This window comes from Aptenodytes forsteri, unplaced genomic scaffold (genome assembly GCF_000699145.1).
Source record: "Aptenodytes forsteri isolate BGI_AS27 unplaced genomic scaffold, ASM69914v1 Scaffold259, whole genome shotgun sequence".
In the NCBI taxonomy this organism is placed as follows: domain Eukaryota; kingdom Metazoa; phylum Chordata; class Aves; order Sphenisciformes; family Spheniscidae; genus Aptenodytes; species Aptenodytes forsteri.
The window spans coordinates 339,797-360,337 of NW_008795251.1; the positions used below are offsets into that span (position 1 = coordinate 339,797).

At 39.2% G+C, this 20,541-nt stretch overlaps 1 protein-coding gene across 1 annotated transcript in view; it reads right to left on the reverse strand.

The window, feature by feature from the left end:
- The window catches only part of KCNC2 (potassium voltage-gated channel subfamily C member 2), a 107,976-nt gene that overhangs the window by 5,614 nt on the left and 81,821 nt on the right, over positions 1-20,541 (reverse strand). The window contains exons 3-4 of the mRNA XM_009278933.1: positions 4,203-5,133; positions 1,628-1,795 (exon numbers count right to left, since the gene is read on the reverse strand). Coding sequence (XP_009277208.1) covers positions 1,628-1,795; positions 4,203-5,133 — 1,099 coding nt within the window. The remainder of the gene's footprint in view (positions 1-1,627; positions 1,796-4,202; positions 5,134-20,541) is intronic.

The window sequence follows — 20,541 nt, forward strand, 5'->3', positions numbered from 1 at the left end:
AATTTTCTCTTGAATCTAGATTTTGAAATGAAAATGTTCATGTGGTCCCAGTATAAAATACGTTTTATTGTTTTATGAATATGTCTTTAGTAGCTGATGGGTAACTTCTTATATTATTTCTGATCTGTTCTAATTACAGTAACTGCCAAGTGAACAGCACTCAAATGTTTATACTAACATTCCTAAAAGAAGTCAAGAACCTTATCTTGCAAGATGCCATGGCAATCTCCTTATTCAGGTGTTCCTGACCTCCTCAGAGACTGGACTCTTACCACTAGAGATATTTTAAATAACCCTAGTTGTTGAGAAGACAGTGCGAGATATACGCTCAGTGGAAAGCGTCCTAAATCTGTGCAAAAACACGTTTGCAATGAAGTCCCATTTAATCTAAACATTATATATATGCGTTATAAAACACAGGAGCATAGAGATGATCATACTCTTTACAAATACCATACACATCGAACTCTGGTTGCATATCTGCCTTCACAGGTTTAACCTACTGAGTTCATGCTTTTGAAATGTAAAAAGAGCATTTGCAGAATAACCCAAGAGAATTCCTTTAGAGTCTATGGCTGGCTGGGACAGCTATGTTTCCTGCACACAAAGCAAGCTATAAAAAAAAAAAAAAGGGGGGGGGGGCAGAAAAATCTCAGCCAAAAATGTTTGTCCAGTGCCACATGGCTACTGCAGATGAACTCTGAGGTGAACGACTGCACATCAGCACTCAGGAAGGTGAAACCTGTTGGACTGTTACAATTTGCCAAGAAACCAAAGCAATTCTTATCTAAGGAAAAGGCAAGACTACCACTGGCATTGCTGATTTTGGGGCTATGCCCTGAGGTTAGGTTTGCAGCCACAGCCAGCTGTGGCCTGATGGGGTAGCCACACCATCAGTCACATGGGTGATACATATAACGACAGAAGGTTTTGCAAACTCCGCCTGGGGAACCCAATCCTACTGAACAGTGAGTAATCAGATTTGAAGAGGCTGAATAACTAGAAAGGCATTTATAGCACCTTGCAAGATCAAGTGTTGTTTACTGTAGTTGAATTCTGGTTGGGGTAGACAGTCACCTTTTAGCATCAGTGGTGTATTACAAAGAGGAAACATTTTGTGGCATTATAAACTCAAACTTTTCTTTGAAAGAAATCTAAATAGCATCTCACATGATACGCTTTGTTGTGTTCAGAATAAGAACATTGCTTACTTCTGACATTTCAACCTTTTAAGTGTAATTTATTCAGCTGTAATTTTTGCTAAGTTATTAAGTGCAGACCAAAGTTATTAAATAATTAATTTGTCTTTTAGAATGACAAATGGTATTGAGTGATGAGTGGTTGAATGAGCAAGGTCTGAATTGCAAGCTTTTCCATTAAAGATAACAGACAAATGAAGACACAAGTGAAATGAGGGTCCAACATCAAGCACATTTTGTGAAGACTAAAGGAGATGAGTGTTTCTAAAAGGAAAGCAGGAAAAGAATGACTAGGAATAAAGAAAAAAGATACATTGTGAGTACAGTCTTTCCTCTAAGAGCATTGTGCACATCATTTTACTCTAAGATTGCTTTTCACAAGCACATTGTGGAGTAACCTTTTATGATCTAATGAAAGAAGTCCATACCTTTCCTGATCCCTCCATCAGTAGCACACGTGTAATCACCTGTCGTCAGTAGGAAACATGTTCCCCCTCTTCTGTTTTTGTCTCTTGTACTAGAGCGTCTGATGGGAGGGAGCCTTTCACCAGGTGAGAGTGGCTGCTCACTTCCTGCACTGTCTTCACCTGATAACACTGGTTAAAGCACCATGCCCATTTACAGACAATAATGAATGAGGAAATGAGACATCACAAAGAGCTTATGCTGAATGCCGGATAATCCCATCACTCGAAAAATAGTTATAACGTAAATCATTAGAAGAAAACAAGATTGCAAGTCACCATTAATCATACAAAATGGCAAAAAGTATATTTTTTATTCAAGAACAAATGATCTTTTGACTTTCCTGTTCTTCTTTTAAATCTCATAGAAAGTTATACTAAACTAACATGAAATAAGAAATAATCAAATCAAGGCTCAGTTAGTTGACTATTATGGACTGTAACTTTTCAGAGTACAGTCAGCCCTGGATATTTCAAACAAGTATTTGCTATCCTTTTTGCTAAACAAGAGGTCATGTTAGTCATTTTTTCTTAGAATATGTTGTTTAGCGTATTTTAAAGACAACCCCTCCCCCAGGAGGGTTAAATTTTCAACATTTGGCACTAAAACCTGTTTAATAACACACTTAGCTTTCATTTCTATACTTATCACACTTGCACTGCTTGTCATCATGAGTACCCAACATTAAATGCTGTCTTTGGTCTCTGTAGTTTATTTTGTTAAACAGCAAAACTCTTACCTCTCCTGATTTGGCACTCCCAAAGGACTCTCTTTTAAAATTATCTACTATTTCAGATTCAGGCCACACTTCAAGAAAAGATCTCTGCTCGGTACAGCACATAACAGGTAATGGCATGTTACTGACTTCAGTTTTACGTTTGCATTTAAACCTGAGCATGTGTTTTTTCTGAACTAGTAATGCAAAGGGCTATATTCAGCCTTGAAGTTTTGCACAGAATTCCTAGTTACTGTAATAGCATTCTCTACCAGAAATAAAGCTACGATGCATGACGAGAGCGGTGGCACTACTGAAGAGAAAGTTAACACTTTAAAATGGTTCCTTTTTGCATATCTGCTTTCTCTCCAACGTCAAGGATTATAATACCTTGTAAATAAAGCTGCAGACACAGAAAAGTGTCTCTTTGCTCTGATCACACTGAGCCTCCTCCATTCCGGAATACCTTTAGTAGGACCCGATGGCATGAAAAAGCTGTTATCATTAACACTTTAAAGATGTCGTCTGAAAGTGGGTATCAGTCAAAGCACTGTAAAACTAACTATATTCCACCCTCAGTATGAATCCTTTCAAGGGTTTCCATCCTCTTAAATATATTTAGGATGTTCAGAAAGCTGTGTTAACTTTGTCTGTGAACACTCACTCAGAGACTGAAACCGAGCTTCTTTGAACATAAATGCTATTCAGTAACAGAGCAAGAGACCAAAGACAGATATTGTTCAGAGACTGATTTTCCAGAGTCTTCTTTTTAAAAAATAAATTTCAATTACTGAATGACATCACTCATGGGTGGTTTTGCTTTTATTATTCTTTAGCAGCTTTCCAACAGGAGTCTTATGACTGGTATGTGAGCTTTGTAATCAGATTGTGCTTGGCTTAAGAATAAATAAGTTCAAGAAACAAACAAAAAAATCCTTGCTGCTAAAAAGTTTGTTTTAATTATACTGAGAGATAAAATTTACTCTTTAATTTGAAGAGATATGGGATATGGGGCAGTGGCTTGGAGGGTCAGAGGCTGTCATTTTATATACATTTTCACAGCGATTAGCACAAAATACTCCTTATCCATCATTAGGAATGCTAACAAATAAGGTAATATACACCATAAAAATCAACACTAACAACGATGATGTTGCTAGGGGCTGTCACTTTCATTTTTCTTGACAAACTTTACATCAGCTATGCTATTATCATTCAATTAATAGTAAATATCATGCAATGTCTCATCTAACACAGACGAAGGAGGTTTTTCTAGCCAGGGAAGCAGAATGCCAAATGGAAAGAAAGCTAGGAAGATAATTTCTTCTTATTTCCTTTGAGTGCTGGGCCTTTGATGTATAGCACCTGCTCCTTTTAAATGACTGCTTCTTTGTAGGATCTTGCTTAACAGGCCACGATGTGGCACAGGCAAAGCTGACACAAGAGACAGACACTGAGGCAAAACACCATGGAGTCCAACAGGGTGGGACACGGTGGCTGCTCAAATAGTCACAGTCATGCAGAAAAACAAGAAACATCCATATGACGCAACAAACAACAGGCAAAAGAAAAGGTTGATATCATCAGCAGGAAAGCATTCTCAACAGAGCAAGCAAAACTGTATAGACCAGCTACATAGAGGTTTGGGAACATCGCTATACCTATTTTGTCCTCTGTGAGACTGACACACACAAACACTGGAGGGGAGAAGGGTGGGAGCTACGTCTTCTCCTGGCAGAAAGACTGGCTGCTTTCTGACCCCTACCAAACATACTGGTCTATAAAGTGTTTTCAGAGGACATGCATTTCCAGTGGGGTCCTACCTGATGATCTGTTGTGTTCCATCAGCTGGTTGTCCTTGCCCAGGCAGATGTCACCCTGTGTGCTATTGCAGGCCATGTTCAAGTCTGTCTTGCAGAAGGTGGGTGAGCTGGCTTGAGGAGCAGGAGGGATGTGCTTCTTCCGCTTCCTCGGCAGTTTCTGCTTTGCCATGGCCAGGGAGTAGTACATCCCAAAATTGTTGACTATCACGGGCACAGGCATGGCTATGGTGAGCACCCCTGCCAGCGCGCACAGGGCTCCCACCAGCATGCCTGACCAAGTCCGTGGATACATATCCCCGTATCCCAGGGTGGTCATGGTGACTACTGCCCACCAGAAGCCAATAGGGATATTTTTGAACTGTGTGTGCTCACTCGCTGACGGGTCATTAGGCTGGGCTCCCACCCGCTCTGCGTAGTAGATCATGGTGGCAAATATCAAAACACCGAGTGCCAGGAATATTATCAGCAGCAAAAATTCGTTGGTGCTGGCTCGCAGAGTGTGGCCCAGCACCCTGAGGCCCACAAAGTGCCGGGTGAGCTTGAAGATTCGCAGGATCCTCACGAACCTTACCACCCTGAGGAAACCGAGCACGTCCTTAGCAGCTTTGGAGGAGAGCCCGCTCAGGCCCACTTCTAGGTAAAAGGGCAGGATAGCCACAAAGTCAATGATATTCAAGAGGTTTTTGATGAATTCAAGTTTGTTGGGGGAAAAAACAACACGTACTAAAAATTCAAATGTAAACCATACCACACAGACTCCTTCCACGTACGTCAGGGCAGGATCTGTCTCAATTTCATACTGTAGCACAGTTTCTGTCCCGTTGATGACCTGCTCAGTTTTGTTTATAATAGTATTGAAAGCTTCATGTGTTTCCAGGCAAAAGGTTGTGATTGAAACTAGGATGAAGAATAAAGAGGCAAAGGCAATGAACTGAAACAAAAAAAGGGAAAAGAGACATCAGAACCACACAGCTCTTCACATTAATACTAACAATGTCAGTGATCATTACAAATCTTTTATTGATTCATCCCCAAATGATTCACAAATTCGTATGCATAAAACTTTGCATCTAAGCCAGAGGAGAGCAGCAGACAGCTCTCTCATGTAGGCCAGGAGTCTAAGAGCAGGAAAAGTCTTGGTGATGGATACCATGACAGGCTGCAACTCATTCAGAAAGTGGCAACAAATTCTTTAATGTGTGCTAAATCATCTGAATTCCATTCAGTTGTCAAGGTACCTTACAAACAGCCCCCATACACACCAACCACAGCAAGATTTGAGGCTGTCCACTTCTCACATAGTGGAAAATGGGGCTGACCCTAAAGGTCTTGAGATTATGGTTCAGGAATTCACACCTGGCCTGAAGGGCACCTCAGAGGGTCCCAGGAACAGATCCAAACACCAGGTTTCCTTTGGATTTTCAGTGATTCATAAACACAGGCTGTTTACTGAAAATGCCTTCTGTGTTACAGGTAGAGTTGGTTGCACAGCCTGTTATGTTCGTAGTCATCCATCTCTTAGGCAGGACTAAGAGTAAACCTAGCAGAACCTCTCTCACTGCGGTGACAGAGCTTTGCCAGTGTGTTAGGATCCACAATCCTGCTATCAAAGTTACAAATCCATGACAATCTGAACAAATAGGGAAGTACAAATTCAGTTCTAGTAGAGGCACATGAATAGATAAAATACAGTTAAATAACCTGGAGACAGCCCTCACAGAGGATTATGAAGGACTTAAAAAACATTTACTGCCTGATCTTCAACTCAGTCATCACAGTCAAGCATTGAAGAAAAGAGAACATCCAGGACAGGATCTCATAAAAATTAACACTGAGCCAAACAGCTGGAGGGAGAGATAAACTTTCTTACACCCAGTAAGATGCACCAAATGAAAAGGTATTTTGAGGGCAGTTGTTCTTTTGCTACAATGGTTAACTTCTTTTAAGTGACAATACATTACCACCATGTTAGCACTCCAACAGCAATGGTTAGGTACACGAAGAGATTATCTGTTTAAATCCCTCCCAGAGCCAGGATTTATAACATGTTATCAATGTGTTTGTTATTCTGGATTTTCAGCTTAATAGACAATTTATAGCCAGTGTTATCCTTGAAAAATCTCTCTGAAGACTTGAAGATTTTCAAAGGTGTTAGGGTCCAAAGAGACAAAAGATGCCTAAACAGGTTTTTGAAAATATCTAGTGCCTATGTGCTTCCTCACATATCTAGTAGCTTGAAATTTACCATTTTTTAATATCAAGAAAGAAACACATTTCTTTCAAAATGGCAGCAAATTACTAACTCTTTTGGCTTTGGATTTTTATAATTTCAAACTGTTACTTGCTAGTAAAACAAAAACATATGATAGGGATCTCAAAGCTTGAGGCAGGCTCTTCAACCTTTTTAATATTATTGATTTTAGTAAATAAACTTAATGTATTTTATGTTTCCCTTAATACTACTTACAAATCACTCAGGGTATCACTCTTATCTAGTAGTGAAATTTTACCATTGTGTAATATCAAGAAAGAAACACATTTCTTTCAAAATGGCAGCAAATTACTAACTCTTTTGGCTTTGGATTTTTATAATTTCAAACTGTTACTTGCTAGTAAAACAAAAACATATGATAGGGATCTCAAAGCTTGAGGCAGGTTCTTTAACCTTTTTAATATTATTGATTTTAGTAAATAAATTTAATGTATTTTATGTTTCCCTTAATACTACTTACAAATCACTCAGGGTATCACTCTTTTAATCCGTTAATTCCTAACCTGAAACTGAGTACCTTAAAGAAGCCCAGCAAGTAGAAAAAATATGATATTCTCTACTACCACCCTACTGGAAACAGCAGCTTACAGTCCGGGTTCCAGTGGTACAGGCAAGAGAAAATGTGGCAGCAGGATGCTGCTATGTTACCACACCAAAATCTTGAATCTCATTGAAAAAATCTAGTTACAAGGGAGACAGAACAGCAGCCATAAGCAAGAACGCCTCTGTTATGTCACTTTAATCCAGGCTGCAACATTGCGGCAAAACTGATTTTTGTGTACTTCAGGTATCAATCACCGAATTTAGTATTAGCACTCAGATTTAGTATTGTGTGCCACAGGAGTTCATTCGGGCTGGCACAATACTGAATGGTTGCATTTTTCTAACACAGAACATCATTAGTTAGACAACAAAATGTTGTCTTTACAACCGGTAGAGAGAATTGCTTTTATTCTGAGAAACAAGTTTAAATTTGCAATGCAGGCCTGGCAAACTTATTATATTCAGACTCACAAGATCTATCTATCTACCTATCAAAAACCACCATATATCTACCTATATCAGAGATTTACAGCTTGTTTATGGCTTCCTTTCCTCAATAAATGAAACAAAGTTATTACACCAAGCCCCTCAATTACAAATGCTCTAAATCTGTTATCTTTCAGAAGGGACTGACTCAGGGACTGAACTGAACACTTATCATCCAGTCTGAACTTCTAGTCACGAGTTAAGCAAATAATCTTACACTGTCTGGCTGATTTTTACCGAACAGGCTTTTCTGCCTTTGCCTTAACTCTTGTCGTGGTTTAAACCCAGCCAGCAACTGTGCACCACACAGCCACTCGCTCACACCCCCCCGGTGGGATGGGGGAGAGGATCGGAAGGGTAAGAGTGAGAAAACTCGTGGATTCAGATACAGACAGTTTAACAGGTAAAGCAAAAGCCGCACACGCCAGCAAAGCAAAACAAGGAATTCATTCACTGCTTCCCATCGGCAGGCAGGAGTTCAACCATCTCCAGGAAAGCAGGGCTCCATCACGTGTAACGGTTACTTGGGAAGACAAAACGCCATCGCTCCGAACGTCCCCCGCTTCCTTCTTCTTCCCCCAGCTTTATATTGCTGAGCATGACGTCACATGGTATGGAATATCCCTTTGGTCAGTTGGGGTCAGCTGTCCCGGCTGTGTCCCCTCCCAACTTCTTGTGCACCCCCAGCCTGCTCACTGGTGGGGTGGGGAGAGAAGCAGAAAAGACCCTGACTCTGTGTAAGCACTGCTCAGCAATAGCTAAAACATCCCTGTATTATCAACACTGTCTTCAGCACAAATCCAAAACACAGCCCCATCCTGGCTACTCTGAAGAAAATCAACTCTACCCCAGCCAAAACCAGCAGAACTACAAAATTGCTGCGCATTCATAGCTCACTTATTTCTGGCACCTGACACCAACATACACAAAAAAGCCTCAGTCTTGTGTGAGACAACTAGAGTCAGCAAATACAACCAGATTTATATAACCTAAGTGAATTAATCTCAGCAGATCTTTGCAAAACCTCTCCATAACATGGATAGAGAATTTATCAGACTCTAAGCCACTGGTGAGGTAAGAATGACCCTTGGTAGGCCCCTAGAGCATCCCCCAGCATCTTTCTGCACAGTGAAGGAGGGAAAAAGTAAACAAATCTGTGGAGGCTGAGGATCACTGAAGCTAAGTCAGCACTGTAGTTTGCAATCTGGTGGGAACTTCTAATAAATAAAATATTGGGCAACCTCTTTAACAGCAACACTTTGGTGATTTCAGACAACTGTGAACATTTTTTGTCTTAAAAGAATATAAAATTACATTCAACCTAGCCAAACTAAAATTTACCAATAATTCAGATACAATAAGGATTAACTGTGCATTCAGCAGTGCACTGAATCTAATAGTATGTAAATAATTAGCACTGGTTTCTGGGCTGTATTTCAGAAAGAGAGTCCAGATCCTTTCTAAAAAAATGCCAAATACCAAGGGATTAACTACAGGTAGAATTGCCTGACAAGCTATTTATTACTGTTTTGCTCAACATTGGCACTGTGAAAGGCCACAGTGCACTTGGCACTCGGCACTTGGCAAAGCAGATCGAAATTTTTAACTGTGCACCTACATTCAACAGTGCTTTATTGTCCCTAAAGGAAAAAGACATTCAGTCATTTCCAAAATCCGCTGAGTATCCTACTCTTTTATCCTAAAGGCAATCATCTTTCAGAGGTTAGAACAAAGAAAGGCAAGAAAAAGCTATTAATCTGGTGACAGATTTCTTGATAATCCCGCAATTTCCATTCATAGCAATGTAAAACAATGAGATGTACACGTTTCACCATGCACACAATAGCACATACATCACTGATTTTGAGCAAAGACACTCATTCCTTTTATCTCTTGTTGCGTTTTGTTTTAAACTGTAAACTCCTTGGATCAGGACATTCTGGATAGAGCTTGCACAGCACCTAGCACGATGAAACCTCATACACAAGAAGACCTACAATGTTATTGCAATAGTCAAAAGGTTCAGAGAACATGCAAGAAGAAAATGCAATGGCCAATGCAAGAAGGAACATTTTATCAGTCAAAGAAAAATGCTTAGGGATTTACTTTACATTAATGAAGATACTTCCTTAGTATTATATTACATAATACTAGGCAATGTGTTGAAAAGACTCTAGCATGTTTTTCACAAACAGTTGTAATGATAGAAATGAAATTAAATCATGTGCTAGCTTCACTTTATGCTTTCCTTCTGCTTCGTCCTAGTTCCATCTTCTCTCATTTTGAAGGTAATGAGTCTCTAAAAACACACCCATTTTTGTTTATGAGGGCAAGCACCACATTTCAGACAAAGTCGGTACCGATCCAAACTCCTAGATTCTCTGGTGGATGGGACCAACCAAGTTCTATTCCTCAGTCCTCTTAAGGTTCACAATAATTGGGGTACCATACACAACTTCTGTGTGGTTTTTTTATTTATGAAGCACACAAATCTAAAAGGAGTTAGCCTGATCGCCATTTCAGAAAGGTCACAGCAAGAGACAATTTTTTATTTGAATCATTAGCAACCTTTCACTGTGAGAAGTTCTGAAAACTTAGGTTTTGACTAGTTGCAAGACAAATTCAGCCTTGGTATACAGGAAAACAGCTTCATCGACCCCTTTTTTTACACCAAAGATTGTGGCCCAAGCACACAGCTTGAAACTCTTTGGAAAAAAAGTTGAAAAAAAGTTTTCAAATAAGATCCAAATAATCAGGATCCTTTTCTCATTTCTTAAAAGTTTTTAAAAAATAGTTGTTTCTTGTTTGTTTCAATGGATGAGAGAAAATTATCTTTCTTCATCTAGGTTTTCTTTTTTCCCCTGAGGGACAACACTTTTCTAAGTGAGAGAATGGTTGTACAGACACTCCTGGGCCACCAAACCAGCCTTTTGCAAAATTGAAATTAATACAAATTGAATTAATAAAAAGTTCAGTCCATTTTTGCCAGAAGAGAGCAGTTAAAAGTTACAAAAATGTTCAGTATGTAATACACTAGCATGCAGAATGTTCCTCATTAAGTAGTCAAAGCTCTCAGTAGGCTGCTGATTCCCTCTGCTCACATTTTGAAGGCAGTGTGCACCCAAGTTTGTTCATGTGTGTCAGCATCACATTTCAGACAATGTTGGTACAGATTCCAGCTCCCAGCTTCTCTAGTTGATGGGATCACCAGAAAAGCTCTGTTGCTGAGTCCTACTAATGTTCACAGTTAAGTGGATTAATCATTGACAACTTGATTTTTAATGAAGCACGTAAATCTAAAGTGAGTGTCAGATGCCTGCAGATAACTTGTTGGAAGTAGAAAACTTTATGATTCCTCTTTTGCATTCAGTGTCCCATGGGGAACTGAGTTGCTCAGAGTTTAAAGCAATTTCAAAAATGACAACCAATTCTAGGACTGCAAATAGAGCAGCCTGTGGATTATCAGAACTTCTGTGCATCCAATGACATGTTTTACCTTGCACATAGCTCCTGAAGTGCCTTGAAGAAATTAAGGTCACTTTAAAAATTGTGGCTGCAAATGACCTGACAACAGTCTTGTAGGCCATGTCTGGATTTCACAGTAAGAAAAGGCACCTGGTCAGAGGATGCTGTGGCTCACATCTAACCCACCTGCCCAAGTTTCCTTTCCAATGCAAACCCAGACATGGGACTGGTTGCACAACTTGTTGCTGTCCTGTGATGGAGCCAGGGCCTGACTTCAATCATTCTAAAGTTTATCAGCTTAGACACAGCCCAAATAAAACAGCAACAGAGCTAGAAATTGATCCTCACACTCAGGTGTGTTATTCATATTCATAAAATCAGACTCATACCACTCCGTATTCAAGATATGCTTTGTTTGTCCACCCCACACCCTTAAAACAGGCTATTTCTACACATTTAGTATTCCAAGACGGACAGGTCATAGTCAGTGAAGAGGTTAATGCATAGTTAATTGTTGGTAGTCACAGTCACCCTTACTTCTTGTTTCATAGTTAAGTTTATAATAAAATCTCTCACAATATTTCAGTATTTTCCCAGAAAGAGACTGTATCCTGCCTGGATAAAACTTGTGCTGGGGTTGGATCTCAACACCTCCTCCTTCAACTTCCCTCACTGTGTAATGTATATTTTCTAACATGAGTATTCAATAGCAGCTTTTAAGGTTCAGTTAGTTCATTTGAGTTTCATTCCAGGACTTAGAAGGCTTGCCCTTGACACACTTGACTACAGAAAAAGAAAACTACTGAATATTTAATAAGCCCTTGGAAATACAGCATTTAATATTCTCTAATGCAGGTACAGAATTGCCTTTAAAGAAGAAAGATGACAATGTTGCTTTAAATAAATATCTTCACAGGCACATTATGAGACTTGATACATGCATGTTGCTGGAATTCAAAACAATTTTAAAAAAACAATAATCCTCCCCACCACACTTAGTAGACTAAAAATACAGCTATAGGGAGACCGTCACAGAAAAGAGAGATTGTGTTATTTCTTAAAGAAACCAGCTTTGACGGCTTGCTCACTATTGAAACCAAAATCCTGCTTTCATTACAAAAGATAAGAGTTTACTGAATGACTTAACTTCTCCTGACCAAAACAAGAGTGGGGGAGTTTCCACAGTCATGAGTTCTTTGCTTTCCCACCAGATCATTCTTGCTAAACAGAACGCTCAAAACAGAGTAACTTTTCTGTTGGATAACAAAATACTTAAAAGGAACGCAGTATTTTTTTTTTTAATACCATATTCATTTTGAAAAATCAAAAATAAATTTCCATACTTTGGAGATTTAAAAATTATTTCCAGTGATGTCTGTTCACATCTGTTAGTTTAAGTCTGGTCTTTTCATAGTTCAGAATATGATACAAATTATTTGAAAAAATAACTGATTCAGTTTCTTCCTCCTACTAACCCTCTGACCACAAGAAGTAAGCTAATCTATGCATTAAACGCATCCAATCTCATTGATTGCAAATACGTAGTCAGATACATTCATTACAAAACTGTATTTTACAATTTTTCTTCATGTGTACTCTAAGATTCGTTGATCAACACTATTTCTTAGGATAAGACAGTTATAAGTGGTTATACCAGAATTAAATATTCCCATCATAAACATTATAATCCGATGTTGACTTTTTTTTCTGTCAAGGTTCAGGAAAGAAGTCTTTCTTCCTGTCAATCTTCCATATATTTGTCTTGTATTATTCTCCACAAGCCTTTTTTTATTCTTCCAGGAATTCAAACCCTCAGTTACTTTGTGGAATCCCCCTAGTTCTGTAGGAGTGAGACCCAGTCAAACAGGGAGCAAAGCCAATGGCACGTACTACTTTCCAATCAGTCACAACTAACTTGCAATGCTGATTTTTAATCTAGTTTTATAGCTGCTTAGTCACATAAAACCAAAGTCTTAAAACAAAAAAAACATAGAAATTACAATAAATTTGAGGGATTTAGGTGTTCAATGAAAATATGACTCAACTATGGATGTTACTTAAGCAGAAAAAGAAACTGCATTTGTAAAGTACATGGCATGCTTCACTCTAATGAGTAGCAACTAACATTGGAATGAAATCACAGAATTAGATACTACTTCCAGCTTTAAAGAGAGTTGTCTCTGGGTTTAGATTTGACAGATTGTCCTCATTTCTGATTTTAACACGATAGATTTTTTCCCTCTGTTTAATTTCATCTGGCTATCAGGAGACTGATAAAATCATAATGTGATTTCAGAATGAGCTCTTGTGACAACCTTGCCTCTCTGTATGGTTTAATGTTCTGTGGGGTGAAATTTAAACATTAACGTTCATTTTACACAAACCCAAATATCTCACCAAACAGATCATCAGTATCTTTACGACTCTATTTCTCAAAGTTGCTATTCTTCCTTAGCTATAAGCTCCCCTTGGAAAATTATCTTTTCATGCAAAAAGAAAGGAAAAGTCACATGTTTTTATGGTGTGAAGCATTTTCAGTGCATTGCATCTGGGTATACTAAGAAACCAAATACCATCAGTAGCCACTAACCAAACTACTGGCATTTAAAACATAAACTCAAGGCAAATATACTATCAGTTTGCTTCATCACTCATAAATCATAATCTCTCACATTATCACTCTCCAAAGCTTAAGGAATGGATACAGACACAGCATTTTAAATAAATCTTCAAGGGAAAAACAAAAACGATACATGAAGTATCAGACACTAAGACCAATTTAATGTCTCTAAAAATCTATAATTCATCCTCCTTCTGGGGGATAAGGTGGAATGTCAGCATTAAACAGTTTTTTAAATGTCTACATAAAGATTTAACAGCCCAACCTTAGCATCCTAATTGGGAAACTCTGGCCATTCTAATTTCTCAACCAACATCAAGCCACAGTTGGTAGATTTCTTGCCAATATTTTCATTTTGATCCTGTGAAAGATAAGTCTACTCTTTTCAAATCCCCAGTACAGTTCTTCCTTGTTTGTACTCTCTCCTGCTAACATTATTTGGCATTCAATTTAACAGTTAACACTCTGCTGCTACAGTTCTACACACAGTCATATTTGAATGAAAAAATCTCTATATCAATACACTTTTATTGATATACTGTTTAAGAACGGCCTATAAGTAATATGTTATGCATAGATTTATAGTGCGGGAGTATTTACAGCTCAGACTGGCTACCATCTGTACGTAGTAGCGGGAACACAAATGTTCTCTTGCTTGCTCATTCTTTTCCCATTTGTTATAGTTTTACAAAGCAGTTTTCCTTCATTCCCAGCTGGAGCACAAACAAAAAGGTATGAATGCCTCTTTTCATATTCAGAAATCCAGGTCCACAATTAAGTCACTCTAACTCAGCTGTCAGGTAAATCAGCAGTCTGACACCCATTTGACCCAGATACGTATCTGACTCAACAAATCTTAGGCACATCTACATTTTAAAGCAGATCATAAAGAAAACCAGAGTTACAAATTATGCTGTATTTTAATTGCATTTAAGTGACATATATCTTCCCAAAGGATTCAAAACTGATTTACAAACTTGCTCTGATATAGACACAGGTTCTGCTGCTCAGCATGGAAAACTGCCTTTGCTGAGCAACTTGAAAGATGTGACAATGCGTTTCAGTGGCAGGGTCACACTTCACGCAGTGGGAGTCCCTGGGACAGGACTGATATGCTGCCCAGGACATTCCCTTGTACTCCATCCCTGATTGCCTCACATCCAAGAAAATTACTAATTTCCTAAATGGCCAGTGCCGCTTCCCACTAGGCAAATCAAAATCATCTGACTTTGTTGTCCCATTGAGCAGGTAAGTCAAACACGTCTTACCGACACACAACGTATATCCCACTGCCTGTTTTTTCCTCCTAAAGACTCATCAGAACTGCTTGAAAAGCAATTATGCTGCCTCCAGAATCTTCCTTTTCCCATCCGCTTGAATTTATCAAGCTTGTTTCACTTGTGATATTTCTGAGCTGTGACTATCGCAGCAATGATGTTTTAGGTCTTACAGCCAGCTGTGCTGATTTTTTTAACTAGACTTGGCATTTCTATTCTAGCAATCATTTTTTTTAAAAGGCATCAACAAGGCTCACTTTGACCTTGCTTTATTGAAAAGGTCTGCATGCTTATGTGGCCTGATAAGCAAACCACTGCCATTCATTCATTAAACATTGCTATAAATCTATGCACTCAAACAGGCAAAATATTTCTAGCGGCTGCAAAAAATGCAATGGATGTTCTTCCTGGAGTCAAGGCAAAGGTGAGAAAAAGAGGAATTCTCAGTCCATATTCTGGATCTGGTATCACACATTCAGAGGCTTCTTATTACTAAAAAAGCATCTTCCAGAAAGAAGCTAAAATTCTCTGAAGGGCTGAAGAAGGCAGATTTTGAAGGACCCATTTCAGCCAATCCCAAATTTACATGCTGAGTTGAATTAGCCTCTTTGTATCCTTTGTTTCCCTTCCCTAGACTACCCACCGTTCACACCATTACAGCAGAGATTAGGCTCTGGGACCTGGCAACTTGAAGTACTACACAGGGAGTATCTTTCTTTCTGTGCCTGATTTATCAGGAAAAGGTTTCATTTGGCTCAATGGGTCAAAACTGGAAAAAAAATCTTCAATGTAATACTATTTATTATTAATAGACTTTCACACCCAGGCAGACAAATGGAGAAAAGAGAGAAATTCTTAAGAAGACAAATTCATGAAAATTCTATTATAATGTCGTTTGCCTAGTACATAAATCTCATGTGCATTAAAATTACAGAAACATTTTCAGCCCTATCGTCGCTGTCTCACTTAAGCACTCAGGCTCACTTACGTCTACTTTTTCTCTCACTCAAAACAAGTCTGATGGCCTAATTTAAAACTACACTTGGGCAAATTTAGAAAACTTTAAGATTTTGAGGCTTGACATCCATTAAGATTTGTAAGAGCCCATCTTAGCTTTCACCAGAGAAGCCTTATAACCAAACCATATAACCTTTTTTTGCCATCCCAAATCTAATCAAAACATACTGGAATTATTTACAAGTTTTCCAGGCCTGTGTCTTTCCTGTACAGCATAGTAAGACTTCTACTGCAAGTGCTGGAATAGAAATTACCAAACTACTTCTTAAAAATTGAAGGGACGGAGCCATTTCCAAGATACCCAAAAGTGTATGCAGAGCCTTCAAACAGCTGATTACCAGGTCTCTTTTGACTGGAAGCTCTGTCTTCCTTATACTGATTAAACAGCATTGGTTTAATTTTTCATACCTATGCCACAGTAATACAATACAGTTGATATTAACTGGTACCCTTGTTTCATGATTGCAAATTAATTACGGGAAAGCAAAAACATAAGGAATAGGCTACCTAGCCTATGGCATTGCCTAAATCTTAGTTGCTTGGTATGGTAGTCTTAATGATGAGCTTCCAGCAGGTTTTGTGGAGTAATCTAGATTTAATAAAAGCAAATGATGAACACAGAAACTTCATTCTATGGCTTCTTACGGGAACTGTCACAGTTGCAATCCAGTAGACAAAACTCCTCTGCCATTTGCACTAGCAGGGTAGCCAACAACAGGAGTAGTTTAACTGACTCACAGTAGAGCACACAGTGCCGAGACTCGGCAGTCTCAATCTCCCTGGTTCTGACATGAAAAGCCTCTGGGGAGCACAGATTTTTTTTCCCCATGTGCCCGTAGCTTGCTCCTTTCTGCATTTCAGACTCCAGTGTGCCCCTGCCCTGGTATTGTCTCTTCCCTGTTCTTCACTCCCGTTCTCAACCCCAGCTCAGGTTTACAGTTGGATCCCAGACTTTCCTCCTCTCTTCTTCTGAGCAACTAGTTCTTACCTATTTGTATATCTATGTCCTGTATCTCCAATCACTCATTTTCATACGCAGTTCTCTCTCCAGAGCTGATGTGCCTCCCCTCTTCCAGGGTCCTCCTCCAGTCTCAGCCTTCAATTCACATGCTACCCTGGCTCTTTGTCCCAGGCTGTTTGCTCAGCCAACCCTGTTTTCCTCCTAGTCTCAATCTCTGTATCTTTCTACCTCTCTCCACGTTTCTGGAGGATCTTCAAGCCCTTCTTCTCTGACATAAATCACAACAACCTCCCTATTTCCCATCTCCAAAAGCAACTTCATCTTCCTTCTGCTCCAGTGCTGATACCACCCCATGGTATCCTGGTCCAGGCACTCTCCGGTATCTTTTCTGCTTCCACTCACATCCTCATCAGGATTTTTATGCCAATATACTCTCCCTGGTTTCTGTGACTTTTATATTTGAATCTGAAGGGCACACGTACCTGCAAACTCATCTGCTTTTTCCAACCGAATTACTGGTCTAATGAAAGATATTATTTCTTCCTCCAAACCTGGCCTCACTTTGAGGCTGAAGGCTTCCTCCCCCGCATCAGCTAGATGCCAGGAAAGCGGAAGGGAGCATAGGATAAATGCTGACCTTAATTAAACAAATCTACCATCTAATAAAATTAGAACAGTTCCTCTTCAGAGGAAGATTTATGCCTTTCTATAGTCAAATCACTGGATAGTCTATAAAATAAAAACCATGTCTCAGCTTTAACCTTTTCCTAGGCCAGACAAGACAGTGTCCTTGGAATTCCTCCATGATCTCACAGGAGCCTCTGACAAGTCTTTTAAGATTAAAAAAAAAATCTTTGAGATACCTAAATTGATGAACTGTGTACCCTAACACCCTGGTACAGCTGAAATTGATGAACTGTGTACCCTAACACCTTGGTACAGCTGAAAGAGTGATCACTTGGAGAAGAGTTTGAGGTCAGAAAGGCATTTTTATGAGAGGGGTACGGGTAAGGCTGTTAAAACTCCTGTGCATGAGGTATGTGAGTATGTTTCAAGCTCACAACACAATAACATAGATCAAAGCTAAATTTAGAGACAGTGAATTATTCATTGCAACAGTAGTCAGCTAGGCTTATCCAGACTCTCAGGAACTGAGCACATCACCCCAGACAACACTAGTTCATACATACACATTGTTTTTTCAGCTCTATCTTTTGGCTCCATGGTGCAGAAAAATTGCATTGGTCAACCAGTTGCCCAGAATCTTGTTGAAGGTTTTCCTAAAGATAGGTAAAAAACTGTATGTAGCTTACTTGCAGTTCTTAATACATTAAAATTCCATTTACCCCTGTCTCCAGGGATGCAGAAGTGACAGTTCAATTGAACTGAGAAAAGGAAGGTAGGAAAGAGAAAAGCCACCAGTACGACAGTTATTAGGATACTCAGTCAACTGTGACGTTCAGATTTCATTCCTGCCCTGTTCAAAGCAGACCCTTGAACTGAGATGAAAGATAGTTCAAGTCCCTCCTCTAGATCCTGGGAGAAGCATGTTTAAGCATATGAAAAAGATTACACAAGTTTAAGAGAGGGATTATATGACACTGGGCCTGTGATAACACAGAATTGGACTCAAAGACCCAAGAGGCTCCTCCAGCCCTCTGTCTCCATGAATATTTCCAAATCCAATTTACACATTTATTTCACACATAGATTATGTTCTAAGCTATTACCATTGCAAGCATTAGCATTGAAGCTGCATACAGCACCATTTCAAATGTATTCCTATTATTTAATAGCATCCGCATCACCAACGTTATTTAGCTTAAACATTCTCTTAGAGCTTTATCACCAGTTTGCCCTAGGGACTGACACTAATCCTTATACTCGGGGCTGGACTAACTAGCACAATGACAAATACCAGCGATGTTGGGCACAGACCATGATCCTGCTGAAGATTTCTTTATCCAAGAGCTTATTACTGATGAGAGGGAGCTTGCTAGCAGCAGCGGGGAACCATACGGGACTTGCCTTGTGACCTCAGGAGAACTGAGGAATTAATTCCTGTGTCAAACCTGTCAATCCACCATAGCATGTATTTCTTCAGAACCAGGTGCTGAGATAGACAAGAGCATTCATCCCAATCCGGCAGGCTTCAGAAGCAGCCTTCCCAATTTGCTGGGGAAAACTACTGTCTGTCTGCTGCACTTTTGCTTTTAATGACAACTCTTGTCTCTTTCAGAGGTATAACAGTTATTCAGAAAATAAATATCTTTATCTTTTTCCTTGTGATTCTAAACCCCATTTATTTATTTTTTAACTTACATTAATAGCTTACTTATGAAAAATCAATAGTAGAATATACACAGTGGACCCATTCCAGGATCTTTTTGATTAAATTCTCCACACAAAGGGGTGTGGGAAGAAATATAAACTTAGTATAAACATTTGGATGTCCTGGCTAGCTAAAATTCATCTGCAGTAAAGCAGCCAGCAATATCAATACGTATATTATCATTTATGCGTCAGAGTCAACATGCCATTGAGTTGGCTGGGGCAGTTCTTTCCCCGTGCAACTAAGATTTTGGGCTATCTGAAGGAAAATAACCCTGCACTGGTTATAGTTTGGGCTCGTATCTTTACAACAATCCTCACAGCAATGAAAGGCAACGTTTGTAGCATGCAGTGGAAACTTTGCATTAAGGGAACACAATTCTCTAGAGAGAGTTTCTGTGGCGAAGACCAGCCAGGAAATCAAGCAATAAAGCGGGTCTTTAACAAGACTTGAGATCTTGCTGCTGATTACATACAGAGTAGGAACTCTGGGAGAATGAATTACCACCGCTGCCACTACCAGGCAGACTATGCTCATTAGAGACTGTGAATGTAATCTGCAAAAGGAGTAGAATGTAATGCTGCACAGAGGCACATGTCACAGTTTCCATTTCCAGTTTAAGCTCTACATAGGATATTTACTGCTGGCACATTCCTTTCAAGACTGGTTACGTCTGTCTGCACACTTCTCTTAAATAAGGAGCAGGTTACTTGTACATGGAATTACAAGTGGTGTCGCTGCTGAAATATGCATGTGACATACCAGCAGAGGTCGGTCACTGGTGGTGTTTATGAAGTAGCAAACTGGGCTTTGGGGAACCCTGTGTTTTTTATTTAGGGCTTTGCAGTCCTGATTTGAATGGTAATAAATTCTCTTTGTTTACATATCACTGACAGTCATACAACATCTTGACAAAATGATGCATGCCAAGAAAAACAACTTTATTTAACAGCATACAAGCAGAGAAGTCTAGTGGCAGGCTCAGCCTTCATTTTCACCTTGTTTCTTCAGCTCTTTTTCATCAGTTCACCTACTCACTCTTCTCTTACCATTCTGCAGTTTGAGATGTAGAATATGAAGATAAGCCATTTCATCAGGAATCTCCCAGATGGTTTGCTTCTTCAGGAGTTCAATGAAAGCCCATTTCTCTGGTGTCTAATGAAATTTGCCCTGGTAACTCTTGGGGAAACTGAAAACAAAACCAAAAAATTAGCAGGATGCTAGTGGCGACTGTGTTCTTTACAGCCTCCTAATTCCTAACAAAAAGTGTTACTCACAAATGATTCTTAACTGTTAAGACTCTCTGTCCCTTAAGATGTTCAGAATTATAATAACTGCATTAAAACATCAACCTTTATTCAAATAG